The following is a 19783-nucleotide window of genomic DNA, read 5'->3' on the forward strand; positions in this document are numbered from 1 at the left end:
CATTTTACCTAGAGTTGATGTCTGATGTCAGGATTAGATGAAATGTACAAAAATTGAGTAAGTTTTCCCTTAAATTCTCTGACTTCTTAAAATCAACCTCTATAGTTCATCTGTTTTTATCCAAAAAACGATAATACAGCATTTAAAAGGGCTGACAATTTTAATATATGGTTCTTATAAAGAATACTCTACCATTATTTATTAAGTCAAGATTGATCTCTTGATGTGTACACTTTGACATAATTCATTTGTTTTGCTCTGTCTCTCAATTCTTGACAGGTAGGATTATATCAAAACTATTTTGAATATTAAACAGACAGAAATTTCCTTCAGCAATGTAAGCAAAGTAAACATATCATAGAGAGAGTATTCAAATTTGAAAGCATAGCCAATTCTACTACAAATGTAAGTAAACAGTATTTTTAGATGTGTTCTTTAAAGAAAGATTGATCTAAAACCCCAAACTACATCTGTTCTTCACTGGAAACTCCAGTCTTACCATGGTTATATACCTAACATTTTATATAAAAATCAGTGAATGATGTTTATTTCAGTAGAACAAAGTCATTTTTCCATGTCTGTATCACACTCTCTAACATAATGTTAGCCAAGAAAGGATCAGACAACCACACATCAAATCTTGTATCAGCTTATCTTTATCTATTTTTTCAGAAGGTGATGGAATATATATTTTCCATATTCAGATTTGCTTTCCTCCAAGTAAGTATACAGTGAACACACAGAGTAAATTTTCATGAAGAATAACCTACTCCTTAAATTTTCAAAATGCAAAAATATAAGCTAAGTCTAAAACCAGAACAGATATTCATTCTCAAGCTTCTGGACACTGCAGGTAAGTTTGATATGACCAAAAATCAGCATGTAAAAAATCAAAGACACCCATCCTCAGCTGCCCTCAGAATCTTAGAAACAGGTACTTTTAGAGTAGTTTATATCTTTACTCGGTATGCAGAAAAGAGGTTGGTGGAATTGCAAGTAGGTTTAGAAGTCCGGGTAGAGCTTCACAGTACAGATATAGAATATCAAGTGAGATGAACCTTGCCCTGGAAGTGAAGGTGAAACGTTTATATTAGAAAGATGAGTCCTCAGAGGACCCCAAAATACAGACAAATGGAGGGAATCTATATTTCCCTTGACTTCTAATCCAAATTTGTTTCTGAAAAGAGAAAAAGTATAATCGTACTTTCACTTAGCAAAAAATGGGTCTTAGCTGTGCTCATCCATTTATAAAAATTGTACATATAACTGAAATTATTTTAACTCTCTCACATCACACACAAAGACACATATACACTGTAAATAAAATAATGATGACAACAAGCCTGCTAGCGTTCTTCTGGTCAGATAAATTCACAGTTGAATTTTCTGAAGAATCTCAAACCTTAGTTTAGGAAAAATCTCCAGAGCCGTTAATTAAACCCTGTCAGGAAGTAATATAACACTGTTATTTGGAAGAAATTAAGTGGAAGAAAATAGTGGGTTTGACTTTCCACTCTTACACTAGTTTCATGCAAATGTCAGGTGAAAAATCAGAGCTAACATGCCTGTTTTTCCCAAATATGCAGAACATATGGAATGAAAACATTTTTATTATTCCTTCAGTAGATTATACCATCCAGTCATACCATACTGTATACTCAGCTGCTATCTGAATGTATATTTCTGCCATGTTCAATGAGATGTTAAAAGAACTGTAACTATATCAGAACTGCAAGTGGAATAAAAGGAGACTAAATGGTGATAAAGCAGCTGGTACATGAAATGAGTGGGACTTAAATTTGAAAATATCCATATCCTTTTTTGTGTGTGAGAGAAATGCAATCCAATTTGTGATTTGGATCTCACATGCTGCAGCTGCCATAGAAAAGCTTCCAGCGTATTCTTCAACCACAGTGAGTCCTTCTCACTTAAGCTTCTCAAGATTGAAATGAATGCTTATTGTCCCCTTGGTAAAATCCTCTCTTTAATAAAAAACAATTCATATCTCTAAATTTTTCCTCTTAAAAGAATTGATGATCTTCAAAAGACCTAACTGTAGCCCTTTGCTCAACTGCAGAGATCTAGATTTGTTAAGTTTTTGTTTGCTGAACAGGGAATTACCAGGGCTGATTCCCTAAATGCTGACTTGCCAAAAGCAAACATATTTGGTCTTGACATATTTATGGAGGCAACTGTGTTGGCCAACATACCTCATTCCCTTGTTCTGGCTACCTTTGAGGAAAAATGATAGGCTAAATGTGATTTTCAAGTCTTGCAGGTGCTTAACTGTATACTTAATCCAATTTTTTTCTCTGTCACTTAATTGCATATTTAGACTTAGCTACAATGGCATTCCTACCTTTTTAGTGAAAGCCATGAGCCAAAATGAGGGTCATGCTAATATCTCCTTGTGCATCTGGCCCTCGACTCCTCACCTCACAGGTCTGAAATCATTCTTCATTGATGGGTGGTCAACTAATACATTTTTTTCCTGAAACTGAAATCAAGTATTCAAAAGCAGTTTTCTGAAATCTGCCATTCTATGAATGAATCACAGAGAGGAAACATGCAAACATGTGTCAACTACCAGCTCCAACTATATGCTGACTTTCCCCAGCTTCCTTAAGTCCAGAGGTAAAAGTCTCAAGGTGAAGTTTGCTTCATTCAGATAATAAATGGGAATGATGAGAAATAGTTGCCTGGACAGTCCATTCTTTTCTGGAGAAATGGAAGGCAAGCTCTCTCTATGTTCACCAGTTTTCTATACAGCCTTACCCAGTGATATTCTGAAAGCAGTCAAAAAGCTGAGGAATAAAAAAGTTCTATTTACAGAGCTTTCAACTAGTCACAGTGTGGAAAGCCAGTCCTGAACTATGCAAGCATTTCACATATATCATATTCCTACCCACGGGATTAGGAGTATGATAGAGTCCAGCATACAAGGCTAAGCTCCTATTCTGGACTCTATTCCAGTGACATATCAGAAAGCTTCAGTTACACTACCACCAGGGACATTAGAATTTTATTAGTGTATGATTTTACTCAGAGGTCACACAATAAGCCTTTAGCTGATTGCACCTAGGCAAAGCAAGACTAGATTGCCATACCCTCAAATTTGTCTGGAAAACCACAGAACTTCTTATGAATAGTGTCAGTAATTAAATAATACTCAACAGTATATTTAAGTGGTCTGTGACAGATAATGACAGCTGCATAGCTGTAACAGCTCATGCTTTCTCAGAGGTATTTTTAAACTCTGACGGCTGAAATCCCTCAAAATTACCAAAAAACCTCTACTCTTTGAGTGCTCCAAAGATTTCTGATGTCCTTCCATTTATATCAGATCCCAAAGTGCTATTTTTTATAGTGAAAAAAAAAAACCCCAAACTTTTATATGCACACATGCATGTATTTGAATTCATCTATATTTATATATTTAGTTTATATATCATTACTGGGGAAAAATATTCCTGTGAAAAAGTGACTGCATAAGTACTGCTGTAAGAAAGATTTTTCAAGTGCATTTCTCAAATTTTGCAGAGTAAAGCTTTATCCAGACATTTCAAAATAAAAATCAGAAAAAAATAAATCCTCTATGATATTAACTCGCAAACATGCTGGAAGTATGGATCTACTTCATATGGTTTACCTTAAAATACAAAATATGTGTTGTTTAAAAAAGTCAATGTTTTTGAAGGCATAAAAGGATTAATTTACCATTGACTTAGAAACTGCTCCAGAACACTTGTGCTGAAGTTTCACAACATCATTATGGTACTTCAGGAAAAAAAACCCAAACAATTAAAATAGCAGACAAGTCCTGCACTGAAAGCAGAAAATATTTGAGAGCAGCAATGTTGCACTATGCTACTAAGCATAGTGACTATGCAAACTGAGCTACAGGTAAAACTGCAAGTGCCACTTCTCTAAAAACGTATCTGAGAGTTGCTGAAATAATGATCTTCCTGATTTCACTTAACTTGACATATCATTTTTAGCGTAAGATAGATAGGTAGCAAATTTACAAGGCAGACAGGCTTTGTTCCTATGAAGATACACAGATGCTTACAGTCACGGATTAGGAATAACTCCCTTGAAATCAATGGTCTGTCATACAGAGAGGGGAGATTTATAATCTTTTACATTTTTTGCAGAGTTAGGATCTTTATTAAGTGTTGTGGTTTAACCCCAGCCAGCAACTAAGCACCATGCAGCCACTCACTCACTCCCCCCCCATCCAGTGGGATGGGGGAGAAAATCAGGAAAAGAAGCAAAACTCGTGGGTTGAGATAAGAACAGTTTAATAGAACAGAAAAGAAGAAACTAATAATGATAATGATAACACTAATAAAATGACAACAGTAGTAACAAAAGGATTGGAATGTACAAATGATGTGCAGGGCAATTGCTCACCACCTGCCGACCAACACCCAGCTAGACTCTGAGTGGCGATTCCCCACCCCCACTCCCCAGTTCCTATACTAGATGTGACGTCCCATGGTATGGAATACCCCATTGGCCAGTTTGGGTCAGGTGCCCTGGCTGTGTCCTGTGCCAACTTCTTGTGCCCCTCCAGCTTTCTCGCTGGCTGGGCATGAGAAGCTGAAAAATCCTTGACTTTAGTCTAAACACTACTTAGCAACAACCGAAAACATCAGTGTTATCAACATTCTTTGCATACTGAACTCAAAACATAGCACTGTACCAGCTACTAGGAAGACAGTTAACGCTATCCCAGCTGAAACCAGGACATTAAGTTAGTGTAACAATTGATTTTACAACAGAAATGGACAGCTAACTCCCCCTTTAAAATTGCATTTTAAAAGATTGATAAATAAGAGCATGGATTTTCTCATGAGCATTTCCTTTGAACTTCTGAATTTCCTTTACTCCATAAATGCTTACAATACAGTTGTACTGTACAGAATTGTACAGAATATTATTGTTCTACTAAGCCCACCACTGTTACTCTAAAGATAGAGTCAAAGACCATGCTGGAGTCATGGTAATTTAATTGGGTGATTCTGACCAACTAGAAAAGTGCAAACTGCTCTTTCTCCAGAAAGTAATAGTTGTTTGAAGAGATAAAATCACATTTGTTTTAGTTTAGAGGCAAGAATTAACCTAAAGGTGTAACCATTAGACCTAATACTGCCTATTTTCAGGGTCATGTCACCCCATTTCCTTAGCATAGTTTTTAAATTAAACATGCCTATGCCCACAAATCAGGAGACTATGGGTCCAGTGCTGTTTAGAAAAATTCTTGATATTCCAAAGAACATCAATGAGACTCAAAAAGGACCAGGAACTGGTGTCAGAAGACTTCAATGCACATCAGATTTCTCTGTTTATACAGGAAAACAAAGAGCTGATGCAAATTGCACCAAAATACAGACTAAAGTTGAGGGGAATAGATTTGTTCCTTTATTTTCCACTTCTAGCAATGACATTTAAAAATTCTTACAGATAAGCATTGCATTTAAGTAGAAGACACCTACATTAAGAGGGAAGGGCATTTTAAATTAGATAATCTAATCAAATCCTCCACTTGTTGAATAAAAAAGACTAGTCTCTCAGTTGTTGTTTTACAAAGATTAGAGATTAAATTTGACACTAATACATTACTGATACTTTCATGCTTCCAGAGGACTAAGCTTCCCTCCATAAAGAGCGTATGAATATTAAAAATTGAGAGTTGGTTTCAGAGACCTATTAGGAAACTCCTCACAAGCCAAAGGTGAGAGAGAGGATGAAACTTGTCCTGAACCTCAAACCTCCAACGGAGTTGTGCTGCTCAGAATAGGGAAATACGATGCAGACTGTGGGTCATATATTGCTGTTCATGGAAGAGTAAGAAAAGAAGTGAGGAACTGTGAGAAATTTCCAACAATAGTTTTGTTCTTGGTTGGTTTCGGTTTGTTTTTTTGGGTGTTTTTTTCCCCTCATAATCCCTGATGATTTATTCTGAGTTTAAGAATGTAATTCTGCATACAGGCTATTCGGCCTATCTGCTGTCTAACTCCCAAAATGTTACTTGACAACAACTGCATACTAATACCTGACCAAAAGTGTGTAGCTTTAAACTGTAACTTGAACTTATTAAAAGTCTACGACAAGAAAATGCCCTACAAGAGAGCAGGCTAACAATGATGATTATCAGGGAACTGCACCACAAAGTTTGGTGGTTTTAGAAAATCACATAATAAAAGTGTTGAAGATGAATAAGAACTACATAAAGAATCCAATTAAAGGTATCTTTAATAGGCAGCAAAAATAGATTAGGAGTTTTTTAATATTGGGCTAAATGTAAAAAGTAAATCTATTTATTTAATGTGGAAACAGCCAAAATACATTCACCTGAACCACCACCCTCAGGAGCTCTAATTCCACAAATGCAAAAGGTGCTGTGCACTATGTAGTGTCCTGCCAAGTCTGAAATCCTAGTAGTGAGAGGGTAAAAGCAAAATGCAAACAAAAATATGAACTTTGCCTTGTCAGGAGAAAACAAATGTTCATTTATTTAAAATACTGCTGGATTCATTTGCTACACAAAACCTGAATGAATTCCTTTACTTGATCAAGGCAGACTTTTGTATCAGTTTGCATCTATTTATTTTAGAGAGCTACTGAAAGGTAAGATCACTTTTCTAAAGTTTGTTTGTCTGGAAAACTGGAATCAGCGCCAATGAATATTGAATATTGACAAAGCTGAGGCTCATTATTGACTTCAGATATGACCTCTTTATAGTGGCAGAGCTCTGCAAAAGTGAGACTTCCTTCAGGGTACGTACAATCTGGGACAGGCTTTCATATTAGTTATGGTAAGTATTGTCTGCCTTCTAGTCACCAAAGATGTGCTGGGGCAGAGCACAGTATTGGAAGAAAAGATACTTGCATTCAATGGCAGCTGTATTCTGCATATTATTCACTGAGTCACCCTTAGAAAAAAGGAACACAGTAGAAAATGTCTCAACATAACTTGTACATTCTGTTTTCTTACTATTCAAAAGGATGTAACAACAAATAGTGACTTCTGGCGGGGGGGGGAGAAGAAGCCATATTGAGTACTAAATATGATTATACTATGGTAAATGCAAAATCCAATTAAGCTTTAACTAAAACCCATGACTGATGCTTCCAAAATTACTTTGATTAAAAGAGGATAGCTATTCAACTACTTGCCAGCAGTCTAACTCCAAGAAGCAATTCAAAGCACTACCCCTCTGTAATGAATCCATTACAGCTTCCCATCATACCTCTAGGAATTCTCATAAATCTCTTACAAATTATATCTGCAGAGAAGCTTTGTGTGTGCTTGGAAAGATATTATGTTTAAAAATAGAAGTAAAAAGTAATGTTTCTATGTAGAATTGACAGATTCTTTAGTTTAATGGGTAACTTCTAGTTTGGTGTTCGTGCTCCCTACTGACCTGAATTTTTCCTTGGCTCCTTGATTAATAGTTTGGTTAAATCCATTGAGTTTTATACCATTATCTGAAATATTAAAAAAAACAAACCAAAAAACCCAAAACTATCTCTGATCATCTCTCCGAGATTGTTCCAAAACTGCTCACTCTTTCTTCATTCACTTATATTTGTATGTGAGCTGTGTTAGTTTTATGTATGTGAGAAACATGATAGTGAATGTTGTATCTGCTGAGAGAGGATTGTTTCTTCTGGTACTAAACTGCAAGCTGATGGAGAATTCCAAATTTGGCTTTAGTATCACCCCTTGGTTTATCCAAACTTAAAAATCTTTTGGTCTTTTCTACTGACCAGCTGAAAATTCACAGGCCATCTCAAGCAAGGTACAATGTTCCCAGTCTGAGCAGATGAACATACACACTACTGTCATCAGATCTTTATCTGAAGCACAAAGGTTGATGTTGACGGCTTTACTTCAAGCAATAGATGTGTATATGTGTGTGCTCACTCTAAGTTACTAATTCATTCTTTTGCTGAGCATAGTTTAGCAGACACTTAGCTTTACACTCCACTGTTCATTACAGTGCTAGCCAAGCCATCCAAGGCTTCAGGCCAACAGAGGCCACATATGTTTTCAAACATTATGAGATACATCAAATCCATCCAACTGAGCCAATCTAGAATTCAGGCTCACAACTACATGAAACAGAGACTCAATTACTCACCTGAAATAATTTTCTGTCTGCCTACTACTAATACAAAAGTATGGCAAAGAAAAGAGATTTCCACAGCTTAATGTCAAAAAATCTTTTTCTTTGCTTCATCAAAACTGTACATTAATACTTTATTTGCTCAGAAATGTAACATTCTAATAATAATTTTTTCCACATAATATTTATTTTAGTAATAGAGTCCTAAGAAAATAATAAAACACACTGCAAATAGCATGCCTTGAGAAGATTCATCTGAAATGACTGTACAACATTAGAGAGTCAACATAGTCTTTATGAATATAGTTATATTGACAAAGATTAGCTCAACATAGGAAGGCTTATCTTTCTGGACTCCTTCAGGGGACTACGCTCTCGCATAGTACAATTTGGGACTCACAGAACTCAGCCCTTATTCTGAAATGCTCTTTATCAGAGCCTGCCATTACAGAAATCAAGTCTACATTAGTGTGTTAGTTTGCATCAGGAGGTCTGAAGCAAATTTCCCCACTGTCTCAACTTGCTTTGGTTTGCATCATGAAGTGATTGCAGAGTGCCTGAACTGGATGCCTCCTGGACGAAATGAAATTGAAAGATGATCTCTGAGAGTGCATCTAATGCTTTCCATCCATTCCTGGATGTTCAGCCAATGGGACCTACCTAGACCTATTCCAAAATAACCCACCTGGCCCCCAAACGTGGATGATACAGACATCAGATCCTCCTCTTCTGCTCTGGAGATTAACTTCTATTCTGCCACACTACTTACTAGGGGAGACATAAGCACAGGAATCCAGATCGAGTAGCTTCACTTACACCTCAGTTAGGCTTATAGCACAAGTGTTCTCTACATGTAATCACACCCTCAATGCATTTTCAGTTCCATTGGCATCTCCTCGCCACTCTGGCTTTGCTCAGCACCAACACTACTATGGCTGATGGTGTAGATAAAGTCATTCCTCACACTGTGCCACCACCATGCATGCAGTATTAGAATACTTAATTAAAAAAAAAATAATCAGCTGATACTTTGTTAGACCTATCACTAGAAATAACACATTTCATAGGAACAAGCACTCTTAGTCATGTGAAACTGTATAATTCCTCCTAGTGAAAAAATATAAACAGATCACTTAAATTTCCATGAATCAGTAATTCTCATTCTTTCAGTGGAAATACTGAATCCATATTTTTCTCATTTGTTTACATATTTGAGTGAATCACAATATCAACTGAATTATGTCAGGTGTCATTTCAAAGCAATCTTAGTGTCATAGTCCTCCATAAATGTTATGCTAAGCATAACTGCCAACTGAATATCGAACCAGACAGGAATAGATTAGGCAAAATAAAATTTATTTACTGAAATCACTACTAAGAAATTTAGTATTAAAAATCTTGTAATGTATATTAACACTACTCCATTCAAAGTGAAAATACAACCTATGAATAAAGGTAAAATTGGAATATTTAATTTAATGCTTTCATCACAGTAATTTCCCCCCAATAGACATACCTATAGGTTAATAAGTTTCTCAGCAAAAAAGTTTCACATCACAACTTATTTAAAACCATTAAAATCATGCATTTTATGGCTTGCCTTCAATCATAAGACAGTTCAACATGCCAAGTATTTTGCATTGTCTGTCTTCATCTGCTTTTTTCCTTGCCTTCAGACAGATGTAAGAAAGAGAAGAAATTTGCAAGTAGACCACCCACCTCTCAGCATCATCAGCTGATGCTGTTGATAATGAAGACTGTATGAATGCTATGTGCATAACAGGTGAGCAACAGAACCTCTTGCCTTACAAATGTATGAACTATGTACAAAAAGACTGTGAGGACAAAATGCTTCATATAAAATAAAGTGAACACTGTGCTAGATAGTAATTATACTAATTTACTTATTTTTTTCCAAGTCTAATAAATTGTTTCTATGCAACTATATCTTTCTCTAGACTATATCTTTCTCTGAACGAAAAACCTTCTCTTTAAGTGCTGATACACAGTATTTCCAGCTCTTGAAGGATATCTAATTAGCATAGGTTTATCAGCTGATGTAGAGGGCTACATTTACATTCTTACAGCTGACTAATTCAGGCTTTCAGACAGTAAAAGCTATACTGAGAAGAATTTTGAAGTTGAAGTTATACACAATACTAAAAGCTAGTCAAGGCAGCACTAAAAGCTTCCAGACCAAACATCCTCTTTTACTAAATATGAGGAAGTGGTACCGTCCTCTACTTGGTCCAATGTATAGCAGATCAAGAAGAAGGAGGCAGTATGATCCGAGACAACTACTAGAATATATTTGAAATGTACAATGAAATCAGAAAATTACTTACACTCTCCTCCCAGACAGGGATGAGAAAACTTCAGCAGTACTGCATAGCAAGATTGGTAACACTCATCAAAGGAAAAACCATGCCATTTCCAAAAGGTTATCATCACAATTTATACAGGATGTTCAGGACACCCATCTACAGAGATACAATCTGTGCTCTCAGAACAGGCTATGCCTATATTGTTCCATTTTTCCCTGTAAGGAAAGTTTATTATCCAAACATTCTGCTATCTCAGTTTATACAGGTTGAGTTCAGTTAGGAGAATGGACCAACCTATATCAAACCCACACACATTATTGTGTAATAACCCTTAGTATTCTTACTATTCTGGAAAATACCAGTAGATTTCTTCCTCTAGTTTTATTTTCTATGCAAATTATGGTAAAAGAAGCCCAGGTTCAGATTCCAACACTGAAGACACTTCTGAAATTGATCCAGAAACATGGTCTCTAGCGATGATTCAGAAACCATATCATGATCCTATTTCTGGTATAGGAGGAAAGCATTCCTATTGCTATTCCTCTGACTGGTCCCCTGCTTTTATTGGTCATATCCACTTAGTTGCAAAAGAAGCAGCAGCTCTGTTTTAGCCCCAGTTCTTCTGGCAGGAAAGGAAAGTAGTTTCTGACTCCTTCCTCCATTACTTCACAAAGTAGACTCGGCCACACTCTGAATGACAGGAATTCTGCATGGGAAAGATACATTGACTGCTCTGCTTGGTTACTGTTCAGTTCAACACATGAAAAAATGCTATTATGAGGACAAAATATTTTTGTATGACAGGCAAAAGAAAAATTTACATAAATATTGACTTAAGACACAAAGCCTTTAAGCTCTTTCTATTTTGTTTTACGTATGTATTTTAAGGTCCTGTATTCTTTGCTTACTCTAATTATCAGATTTTTGGAGCAAACAACATAATTTACGAAGTCTCTACAACTGAAAAATACTATAGACAGAATTGTTCCATGCTCAATTATTTTCTTGATTGTTTTTTGGAAAGCATGTGTCTGTGTGTGTGTGTGCATATGTTTAGTTTTGTCTTGCAGCTTTTGGGGAGAAGGATTAATTTTCCTGATTTCCACTACCAAATTCATGGTAATTAGACATCTTAGAACCATAATGTTTCTCATTTCTTCCTTAAGCAATGTGTGTTTCCATCCCAGAGGATGGATGCAAATGTATCTATAGATCAAAACAGTCAGTTAATATTCAGTCAAGTCACCCTTCCCAGTTCACTGCATGCAGAACAGCATATTCATAAAAACTATCAGACCATTTTATTGACTGACTGGAAAAAAACCTATGGAAAATGTGGGGCCATGCACTGCTACTGATTTTTAAACAGGAAGAGGGTATATGGAGGCAGTTGGGGCAGCTCTCAGCACAATTCCAGCTGAAACTCAGAAGCTAACCAGAAAACAAGTAGCTTTTCAAAGACCCAGAGACTCCCTGTGTCACAGGTGTGGACAGGATTGCTGGTGGTGAGGACATTGTCTTTCACGAGCTCTGATGGCCACAAATCACAATTAGACAAAAGTCCTTGTGCAAACAAAATTATTTCTCTACATACTTAAGGCACAGTACATTAAAGACTTCACAGTAACACAGTTTTAGGGCTTTTTAGCTGAACACTTAGACAATGTTCTTATTTTCCTGTCAGCCTGAATAATTCTGTTCCATTTTTGGAGTCCAAGTGCCACATTCTCACCAGCTTGGTAAAATGATTAAACCATCAGTATACCTGGACTGATTAACAAATGCTCACGGTCTTCTCCATTCTAAAAAAAAAAATAAAAAAATTTAACAGCACTACTAGATGAAACTTTCTGAAAGCTTATTTGGTGTCACATGTTTTAATGTGTAAAATTTTTAAATATTTCTCCTTCAAATTTTTATAACTGTTTGAATACAGAGAACATTAATATTTTGGGGCACATTCAGATTCACACTGCACTAACATGTCTGCATTGGAGCAGAAAAGCTTTAAGTTTGTTCTTCACAAAACAGGCAATAAAAATACATATCACAGAATAATAATAGTAAATAAGAATACGTAACACTCACTTGTAATGTAAGACCAGCCTCTGTTGCCATTTGCCATTTATTTCTCGGTAAAGAGCCTGTAAGCATATTCCTCACACTATTTCTCTGAAATTCCTAAATTCCAAAATTATATAAAACCCACTTATACAGCTATAAATATTTCCAAGCTATTTGCAATGCAAATCACTTTATTATTGTCTCCTGCCTTTGACACTGCGCAGACTTTTTAATGATTTTTTTTTTGGCTACAGGGTAAAGCACTGGTCCAGCATTACTATTTTCTGTCACTGTTAACATGTCAAAAGTCTTTAAAAACATCTCACTGTCAGCCTTTCTGCCACTATTATCATTTATATTCACTAACACAGCTTTCAAACCTTCTGAAGTCTACAACCTACATGATATGTACCACAACTTTTTGCACACAAAACCAATTACTCAGTTGACTCCTGTTATAGTTGGCCTTTTACTGATGTTTATGATCATGACTGATACGAGTTACCAGTTGGCTATGGACTTGCAGCTTTCACAAAGAACATGTCTCTAGTACTTTTACATGATGTTTCTAAAAAAACATACTGGGCCAGTCAGTTAAATGAGAAGAGAAAAATCTTTATATAGGCAAAACTAAGGGAGAAATCCCATGCCTGGCACAGGGTTGCTGGAAGGAGCTGCCCACATGCTCAGCCAGCAGAAGGGTTTGAGATAATATCAGATTCTGCAGTTCTCCTGTGAACCAGCTGACACAGCTCTGAAAGTACACACAAATTTTTGGCCCTATTCTGCATGTTATATATGGTATATTTTCTACACATGCAATTAAGTCTGCACAGAGTATGAATAGAGTCATCAAATACAGATTTTACAATAATTTTGTAGTGGTATGAGTGATCACATCAGATAGAAGGTGACTAATAACCTATCTCCATCACCAAAAATACATTTTTTTTCATAGAACTGGGAATTTCTGCAAAGAAACTCAAAAGCTGTTGTCTTTGATATTAAATTATATTGCATAGAAATGTGAGGCAACAAAATAGTCGAGAAGAAAAGTTGTGGCATACTAAGCAGAGTAGCATGGCATACCTGCCCAAAGCATAACGTAAAGATAAATGTATGCTAATAAGTGCAATTATAAAATTTAACAAGATACTTTCTCTTGTAGGAAAGGTTTTTTGTTTCATTTACTATTTCCATATAAGAAGGTACTTGAAAGAACAATAGCATTACTGAAACACTGAAACTACAGGACAGTATAAAACAGACATTCTGGGTAAGTATACAGTTAATTTAAACTATTAATATAGGAACTAATAGGAAAATTAATGAGTGCATCTAGTATTTCTTATAGGATATATTTTTCTTCACACAGCTCAAAGCATATTCTGTACCGGAAAGTAACATTTTTGTTTGCATTCTGTTGTTAATTCACTATCATTGCAGTGTAACACTTAGTTGCTAAGAAATAAAAAACAGTAGTAATCAGCATCATGGTGATAGATATGTTTTATGTATAGAAACGTTTCCCAGTTTGCCAGTAACCCAGTTTGAAACCTTCCATCAGCAATGCGCTTTTACAGTAGTTCATAGTGTATTTACATTTTTATGTCATATGAATATTTTAGGATTTCTCTGCAGGTTTTGTAAGAAAGTTGTTTTATATCTTTATAGACCTTCTGATCATCTGATAACTTTAAAAAATTGCTTTAACCTCCCAAGGTTTCAGAAAAGACCAGCCCTTACTTCACTACTTGTTAGCAAAAAGGAGTATACTCTAGTTGTCCTAAGAGGTCATTTATAAACCACAAATCTCATCTGACTATAAAATAGGCTAGTATTGCTTGCAAATATTTGAAAGTTTGTGTTTAACATTTACGGAAACCATTACTATGTACTGCTGATTTCAAAGCTAAAGATGCAGCCGGATCCATGAGACCCCGTGTACCGCTGCAATTTGAGAGTGTTTGGCTCTCTCTACTGCACATGCCTAGTTCCTAAGTTCTGCCTATTAGCAACTACTTTTAGCCCTCATTTAGGTCTGTGCTTAGACCTGCACTTTAGATGTGAGTTTAGCTTAATAACTGAATGTTACAAAAATACTGTTCATATAAATATTTCAGTTTTTTTCTTTTTCAAAGAGGCTGAAACAGAAAAAAGGCTCTTTCAATTTCAAATTCTGTTGAAATAAATATCATGTACAATGTGAAGATATTTTGAATGTTTAGAAGTTGTGCAAGTTAGTATTCACATGTATTAGTGTAGACAACCAATACAAGAAAACAAAAAATATTTACTGGATATGGTAAACACCAATGTAAACTTAAGTTGCTTTTAAATGATCAAAGCAGTATTACACAACTTTCAAAAATGAAATCTGAAATTTCACAATTAAGTTACTTTGTGCTATGCTTTCACAAAAAAGTAACCACCCTCAAGTTCTCTATAAAAACAGTCTGATTAAAAAATATTTTTTCAGTGCATTAATGTTTCCCATTTCATAAACAATACCCAAGTTAAAAATATCTCCTTTCTAATCCAAACGTTTCCACCTTTACCATTATTTTATGCAAATAACTGCTAAATACAGTGAAATATAAGACTAATCAGAGAGCAAGGCCATGTTACTACTTGGACTTCGATGTTTACAATGTTCATGAAAGATACATGCTCACTGTGGGACTGCTGGCAAACTAATTTATCCACATAGAGTAGCAGAAATATTATCTTTTTATCAAGATTGAAGACAAAAAGATAGAAAATCACTGCTTTCTGTTATAAAGCTGCAGAAGTCTGCCAAGTTTGGCACAAGCAAATTGAGATGAAACAGAGATATTGAAATACAAAGCACCAAACTTTGGTATTGCCTTTGTTATTATAAAGCTAAACCTTGTTAATAATAGCATTACAACTCCTTCCTTTCATACAGTATGAACTTCTTTATATGACCTCCTCTGATACACTTTTCTATTTTAATTGCTTTAATCAAGCACAGTCTAGGGATCAAAGCTTAAGAGTCTTTTAATTATAGCAGGTGGTTCAGCAAATAAACTGAAACAAATCATGCTTTTAACATTTGCAGAATTTCAGGACAGATTTCCTGAGCAGAGCAAAGGTACTAGGAATTTCATAGCTTCTAGATAGTTGAAAATAGCGATGTAATGTTCAAATTCAATACTTCTTCTGAACACTAGGTGTCCCAGAGGACAAAGAAGATAAAAGAAAAAGTGGAGAGAAGGGGGAAGTGAAAAAACCTGTTTATTCATTCTGTGTCACTGCAGGTGAAAATATAATTTTAAATGTTGCAATTACTTGTCAAGAAATTCCTTGTTAATTTCATCTACTAAAAATAAAGTTCATCAGGCAAGAAAATCTCTGAATTTGAATATTTATGGTAGACTTTTAATTTCAATTAATGCTCGCTTAAAAAGTGAACACATTTTATAAAGTTGATTTTAAAGCATACTGTTCAAAGCATTTGATTAAGATCTTAATAAATGCTCAAAAAATTGTAGAGATATCCACTAATTATGATTTTCCCCAGCCCAAGTGCTCTGCTTGATGCATCCCTGTATGGCCAGTCCGATTCCTTGGCCCACAGAGGCCAATTCAGTCTTATTTCCTATGAACATCAGTGAAATGCTGATAATAAAGTTACAACTTGCACACACACTTTATGCTTCTTTCAGTACCATTTTTGTTGCTGAAAGAATTAATATGTTGCAGTTTTGAATCAATGTATAATTAATTCATCTGCTTAATCATTACATCAATGTACAATTAATTCAGTAGCTTAATCATTCATTACCCTCCATCAGTCAGAGTTCAGGCCCTCATCTCACAATTTTTGTATTGTTCAGTTTTAAACATGCCAGACATTGGCTTTGCTAAGATTATTTACACACCTTTAGGTTAAATACCAGCATATATATTTCAAATTAAGACCCATTAAGCTGTCCCATAACTTTGCAAGCTACTTAAATGAAAGAGATTCTCTGTCACAAAGAGATTACAATGTAACATACAGAAACAACAGAACAGGTAACAAAGCAAACAGTGAAAGTAGTTTAAAACAGAACAATTAACAAGAGTCATATAAAGTCCTTCTCAGCAACTATTACATGTGTAAGCAAAGACTGAAGTAACTCAAGAGGGAAAGACAAGATACCACAAACATGGTGGTCAAAAGCTAGGAAGCAAGGAATGACAAAGGAAGCCAAGGCAAGAACTGGAAAGTTGCTTCACATATCTTTCTTTATACTGCACATAGGTAAACAAATAAATAGAAAAAATAATTTTAAAAGGGCATCACAGGAAAATACAGGCTTTCTTTCGTTGACTTTTTTGTTAATTTTGGGGAGATTCTTTTAGCACTGATAGCACCAAGCCATTCTAGAACACGAACACAGACTGTCCTGAATTAGCAGCTTTACATTCCAAGGTCATTTAACTCTACATTGCTCACTAAAGTATCCAGAACACAACAGGAAATTCGGTTATATTTCCCTTTTATCTATTGTCCCCTCAGCTTAAAAATCAGTGGAAGAAATAATTTTTAAGAGAGAATTTTTTTAATGTGGGATAATGTCTACAGTAATCACAGAGATTGCTAGTAGCAACAATACAGACTGTAAAAAAATTATATACTTCATTGTTAGTGCTTACTTTCATAAAGTACCACATAATAGTCAATTTGGTATCACAACCAAGCATCCTAATTTTAGTGACTTTTCCAACTCGACACACTCAGAAAGAATACCTGACGTCAGGAACTGTGTTTAAGAGCATAGCTACAGAAGGCTGTACAGAATATTTAGATGTCAGTTTGTGAAAAAAGTAGTCATGCTGTAGAGGAACAGGCCTGGGGCATTCATGTCTCTGAATCACTGCCAGGATCAGCAGATCGTCACTGTTAGGAGGATGCCACTCTTTCTGCACAGCCCTCAACTATCATTTGACATCACTGTAAGAAGGGCAAGACAGTACAATTAAAAACAATGGATTAAAAGAAGACAAGAATGAAATGCAGTTATTGGACCCAAAGAATGGGGAACCTGTATTTTGTTAAAGAATTTTGCCACACATTTTATGATCAACTTTTAATTGCCTCAGATTGTTTGCTCTGGTAGCATACACAGGATTTATTACATATTAAAGACATCACTCTACAATAGCATAAAGTAATGAAAAAGACAAAACCATTACATGACCAGGAATGGGAAGGTTATTTAAATACTAACTGTATCAGAGGCTGAGCTGAAAAAGCTATTGCCACTTTAAGTAGTGAAGTGTTTGAATTGCCCTGCAGGTCTGGAGTGCTATAAGGAGCAGCTAGGGCAGGGGGGTTGTGGGGTTTTTTTATTATTGTTAAATCTTAATGTAAGATTACATAGTTTTCCAGAGCCAAGGCACTGAAGATTTCTTTTAAATAAATGCTACTGAAAGCTGGTTGTAATTAGACTGGTTGTCACATTAGAGCATATAATAAATTCTTACCTTTAGCACACAAGCTTACCTAAGCACACAAGCTTATTTACCTGAATGAGGCAAAACTTGGCTTAAAACTGAGAACCTTAATAAACCTAACAATAGATTCTGCTGTTCTATCAATTGCACATGAATCAAATCAAGCATCAGCTAGCATGAAACTACATTCAGGATTAATATAAAAAATCCAGACAGGTACAACATACAAAGTTTTAAAAATATTTTTTTGTATAATATGAATTTGCAATTTCTGATAATGCCAACACAGTGCTTATCTGAACTAAACAGAAGGACAGTGTGTGTCTATCTAAGGAGCTACAAATCTCATGAATTGTAACATGATAATATTATTGGGTAAAGACAATCAATAGCAAAATCATTGTGAATGCAATTTTATGTTTGTTTAGGAACAATTTACCTGCTGATTTTTTTAAGGCAGAAAAGTTACTGTAATGATATTGATTCCTTACATATTTTCTCCTACCAATACAAAACTAATTAACACATAAGCTTCTTAACCTATTAGCTACTCTTACTCAAAGTTTACCTATTGTTTAAGTACCTAGAAAAATCCATTCGGTTTTATTGAAGTTCTCTTACCTGAAAAGTATAAAACCGGGTCCCATTAGGAGGATGCACTTTAGGAGAGGCAGAGACAGTGTTCATATCCAAGAATATCATTTCTGGTCACACACACAATACAATCCACAGAGAGCTACAGATGCAGAGTAGAGTGCTAAGCTCAGAGAGAAATCCTTTTATACATTTAGGGAGGCAATCGTACAAAATGCAGTCTGCCCCATCCGTTCAGACGTATAGTGACAGTGCTTTGAATTCCCCACTCCTACATCTGTGAGCTAAACTGTAAGGTCGTCACTCCCTGACCTCTAGCTCAGCTAGCCCTTCAAAATATGCACAACGAATAAAAATTAGAAATGCCAAAGACAGGAGAGCTAGAACCTACAGTACATGGAGCTTGTGCAGAATCTGGCAACGCTTTGGACCTGCCCATCTGTTCTCAGTGATAATCACCTCCCTCCACCACAGCCTTGCAAAGTGATTATGCTAAGCATCCCAGTTAACCAATAACACACAGTTTCATTTCAAGCAAGCGTGTACAGTGAAAAACAGAGGACCTCTTCTGACTAACCTGAAGCATGCCTTGTGTTCAGTTTATAGCTGTATTTGATAACAATGATAATTTTATCATTTCACTTGCTGACAGCTATGTTAACACACACCAACTTGCTTTAAATAACATGAAGGTGGTTTTTTTTGTTTTTTTCTGCCTTGTCTAGATAAAAGCAACAGTGTATTACTCTCCAAATTAATATTTTTTATATTCCTTAATTTTTTTTTGTGCTACTACAGACTGCAAATAGTGGGAAATAAATATCTGTGAGACTGTTTAGAGAGCTACAGTCAGTTTAAGTATAATACACATTATAAGCCTCTCTTTTCTCATTCTTTTCTAATTCTTTTTTCTCATCTTCAGTCTGAATGTCTCTTTAGGAAAGGTTTACCTAACATTACTAAGTATAAGGTTGAAATTTTATTCTGAACCTTACTGTGCTTCACAAAGCTATAGACCTACAGCTTAGCTCATTAGCTATACACAGTATCTTTTTTAAAAGTTTTTTTTAAGGTCAATAATACTTGTGAACACCTGCATTGAACATCCAAAAAGCATTCATGGCATTTTTTCTTCACATGCAGATCATTTGAACTACATGAAGACATTAAAGAAAGTAATATTCAAAGAACTTGACAACT

At 35.4% G+C, this 19783-nt stretch overlaps 1 protein-coding gene across 9 annotated transcripts in view; it reads right to left on the reverse strand.

Moving 5' to 3' along the window:
• The window catches only part of PPFIA2 (PTPRF interacting protein alpha 2), a 594728-nt gene that overhangs the window by 218751 nt on the left and 356194 nt on the right, over positions 1-19783 (reverse strand). Inside the window, exon 1 of one of the 9 annotated variants that reach the window (XM_049791953.1) lies at positions 18611-18986. The exons of the other annotated variants lie outside the window; for them this stretch is intronic. Coding sequence (XP_049647910.1) covers positions 18611-18691 — 81 coding nt within the window. The 5' untranslated portion in view covers positions 18692-18986. Of the gene's footprint in view, positions 1-18610; positions 18987-19783 lie in introns of those variants that run through there. 9 annotated transcript variants of the gene reach the window in all.

Source organism: Accipiter gentilis, chromosome 34 (genome assembly GCF_929443795.1).
Source record: "Accipiter gentilis chromosome 34, bAccGen1.1, whole genome shotgun sequence".
NCBI lineage: Eukaryota > Metazoa > Chordata > Aves > Accipitriformes > Accipitridae > Astur > Astur gentilis.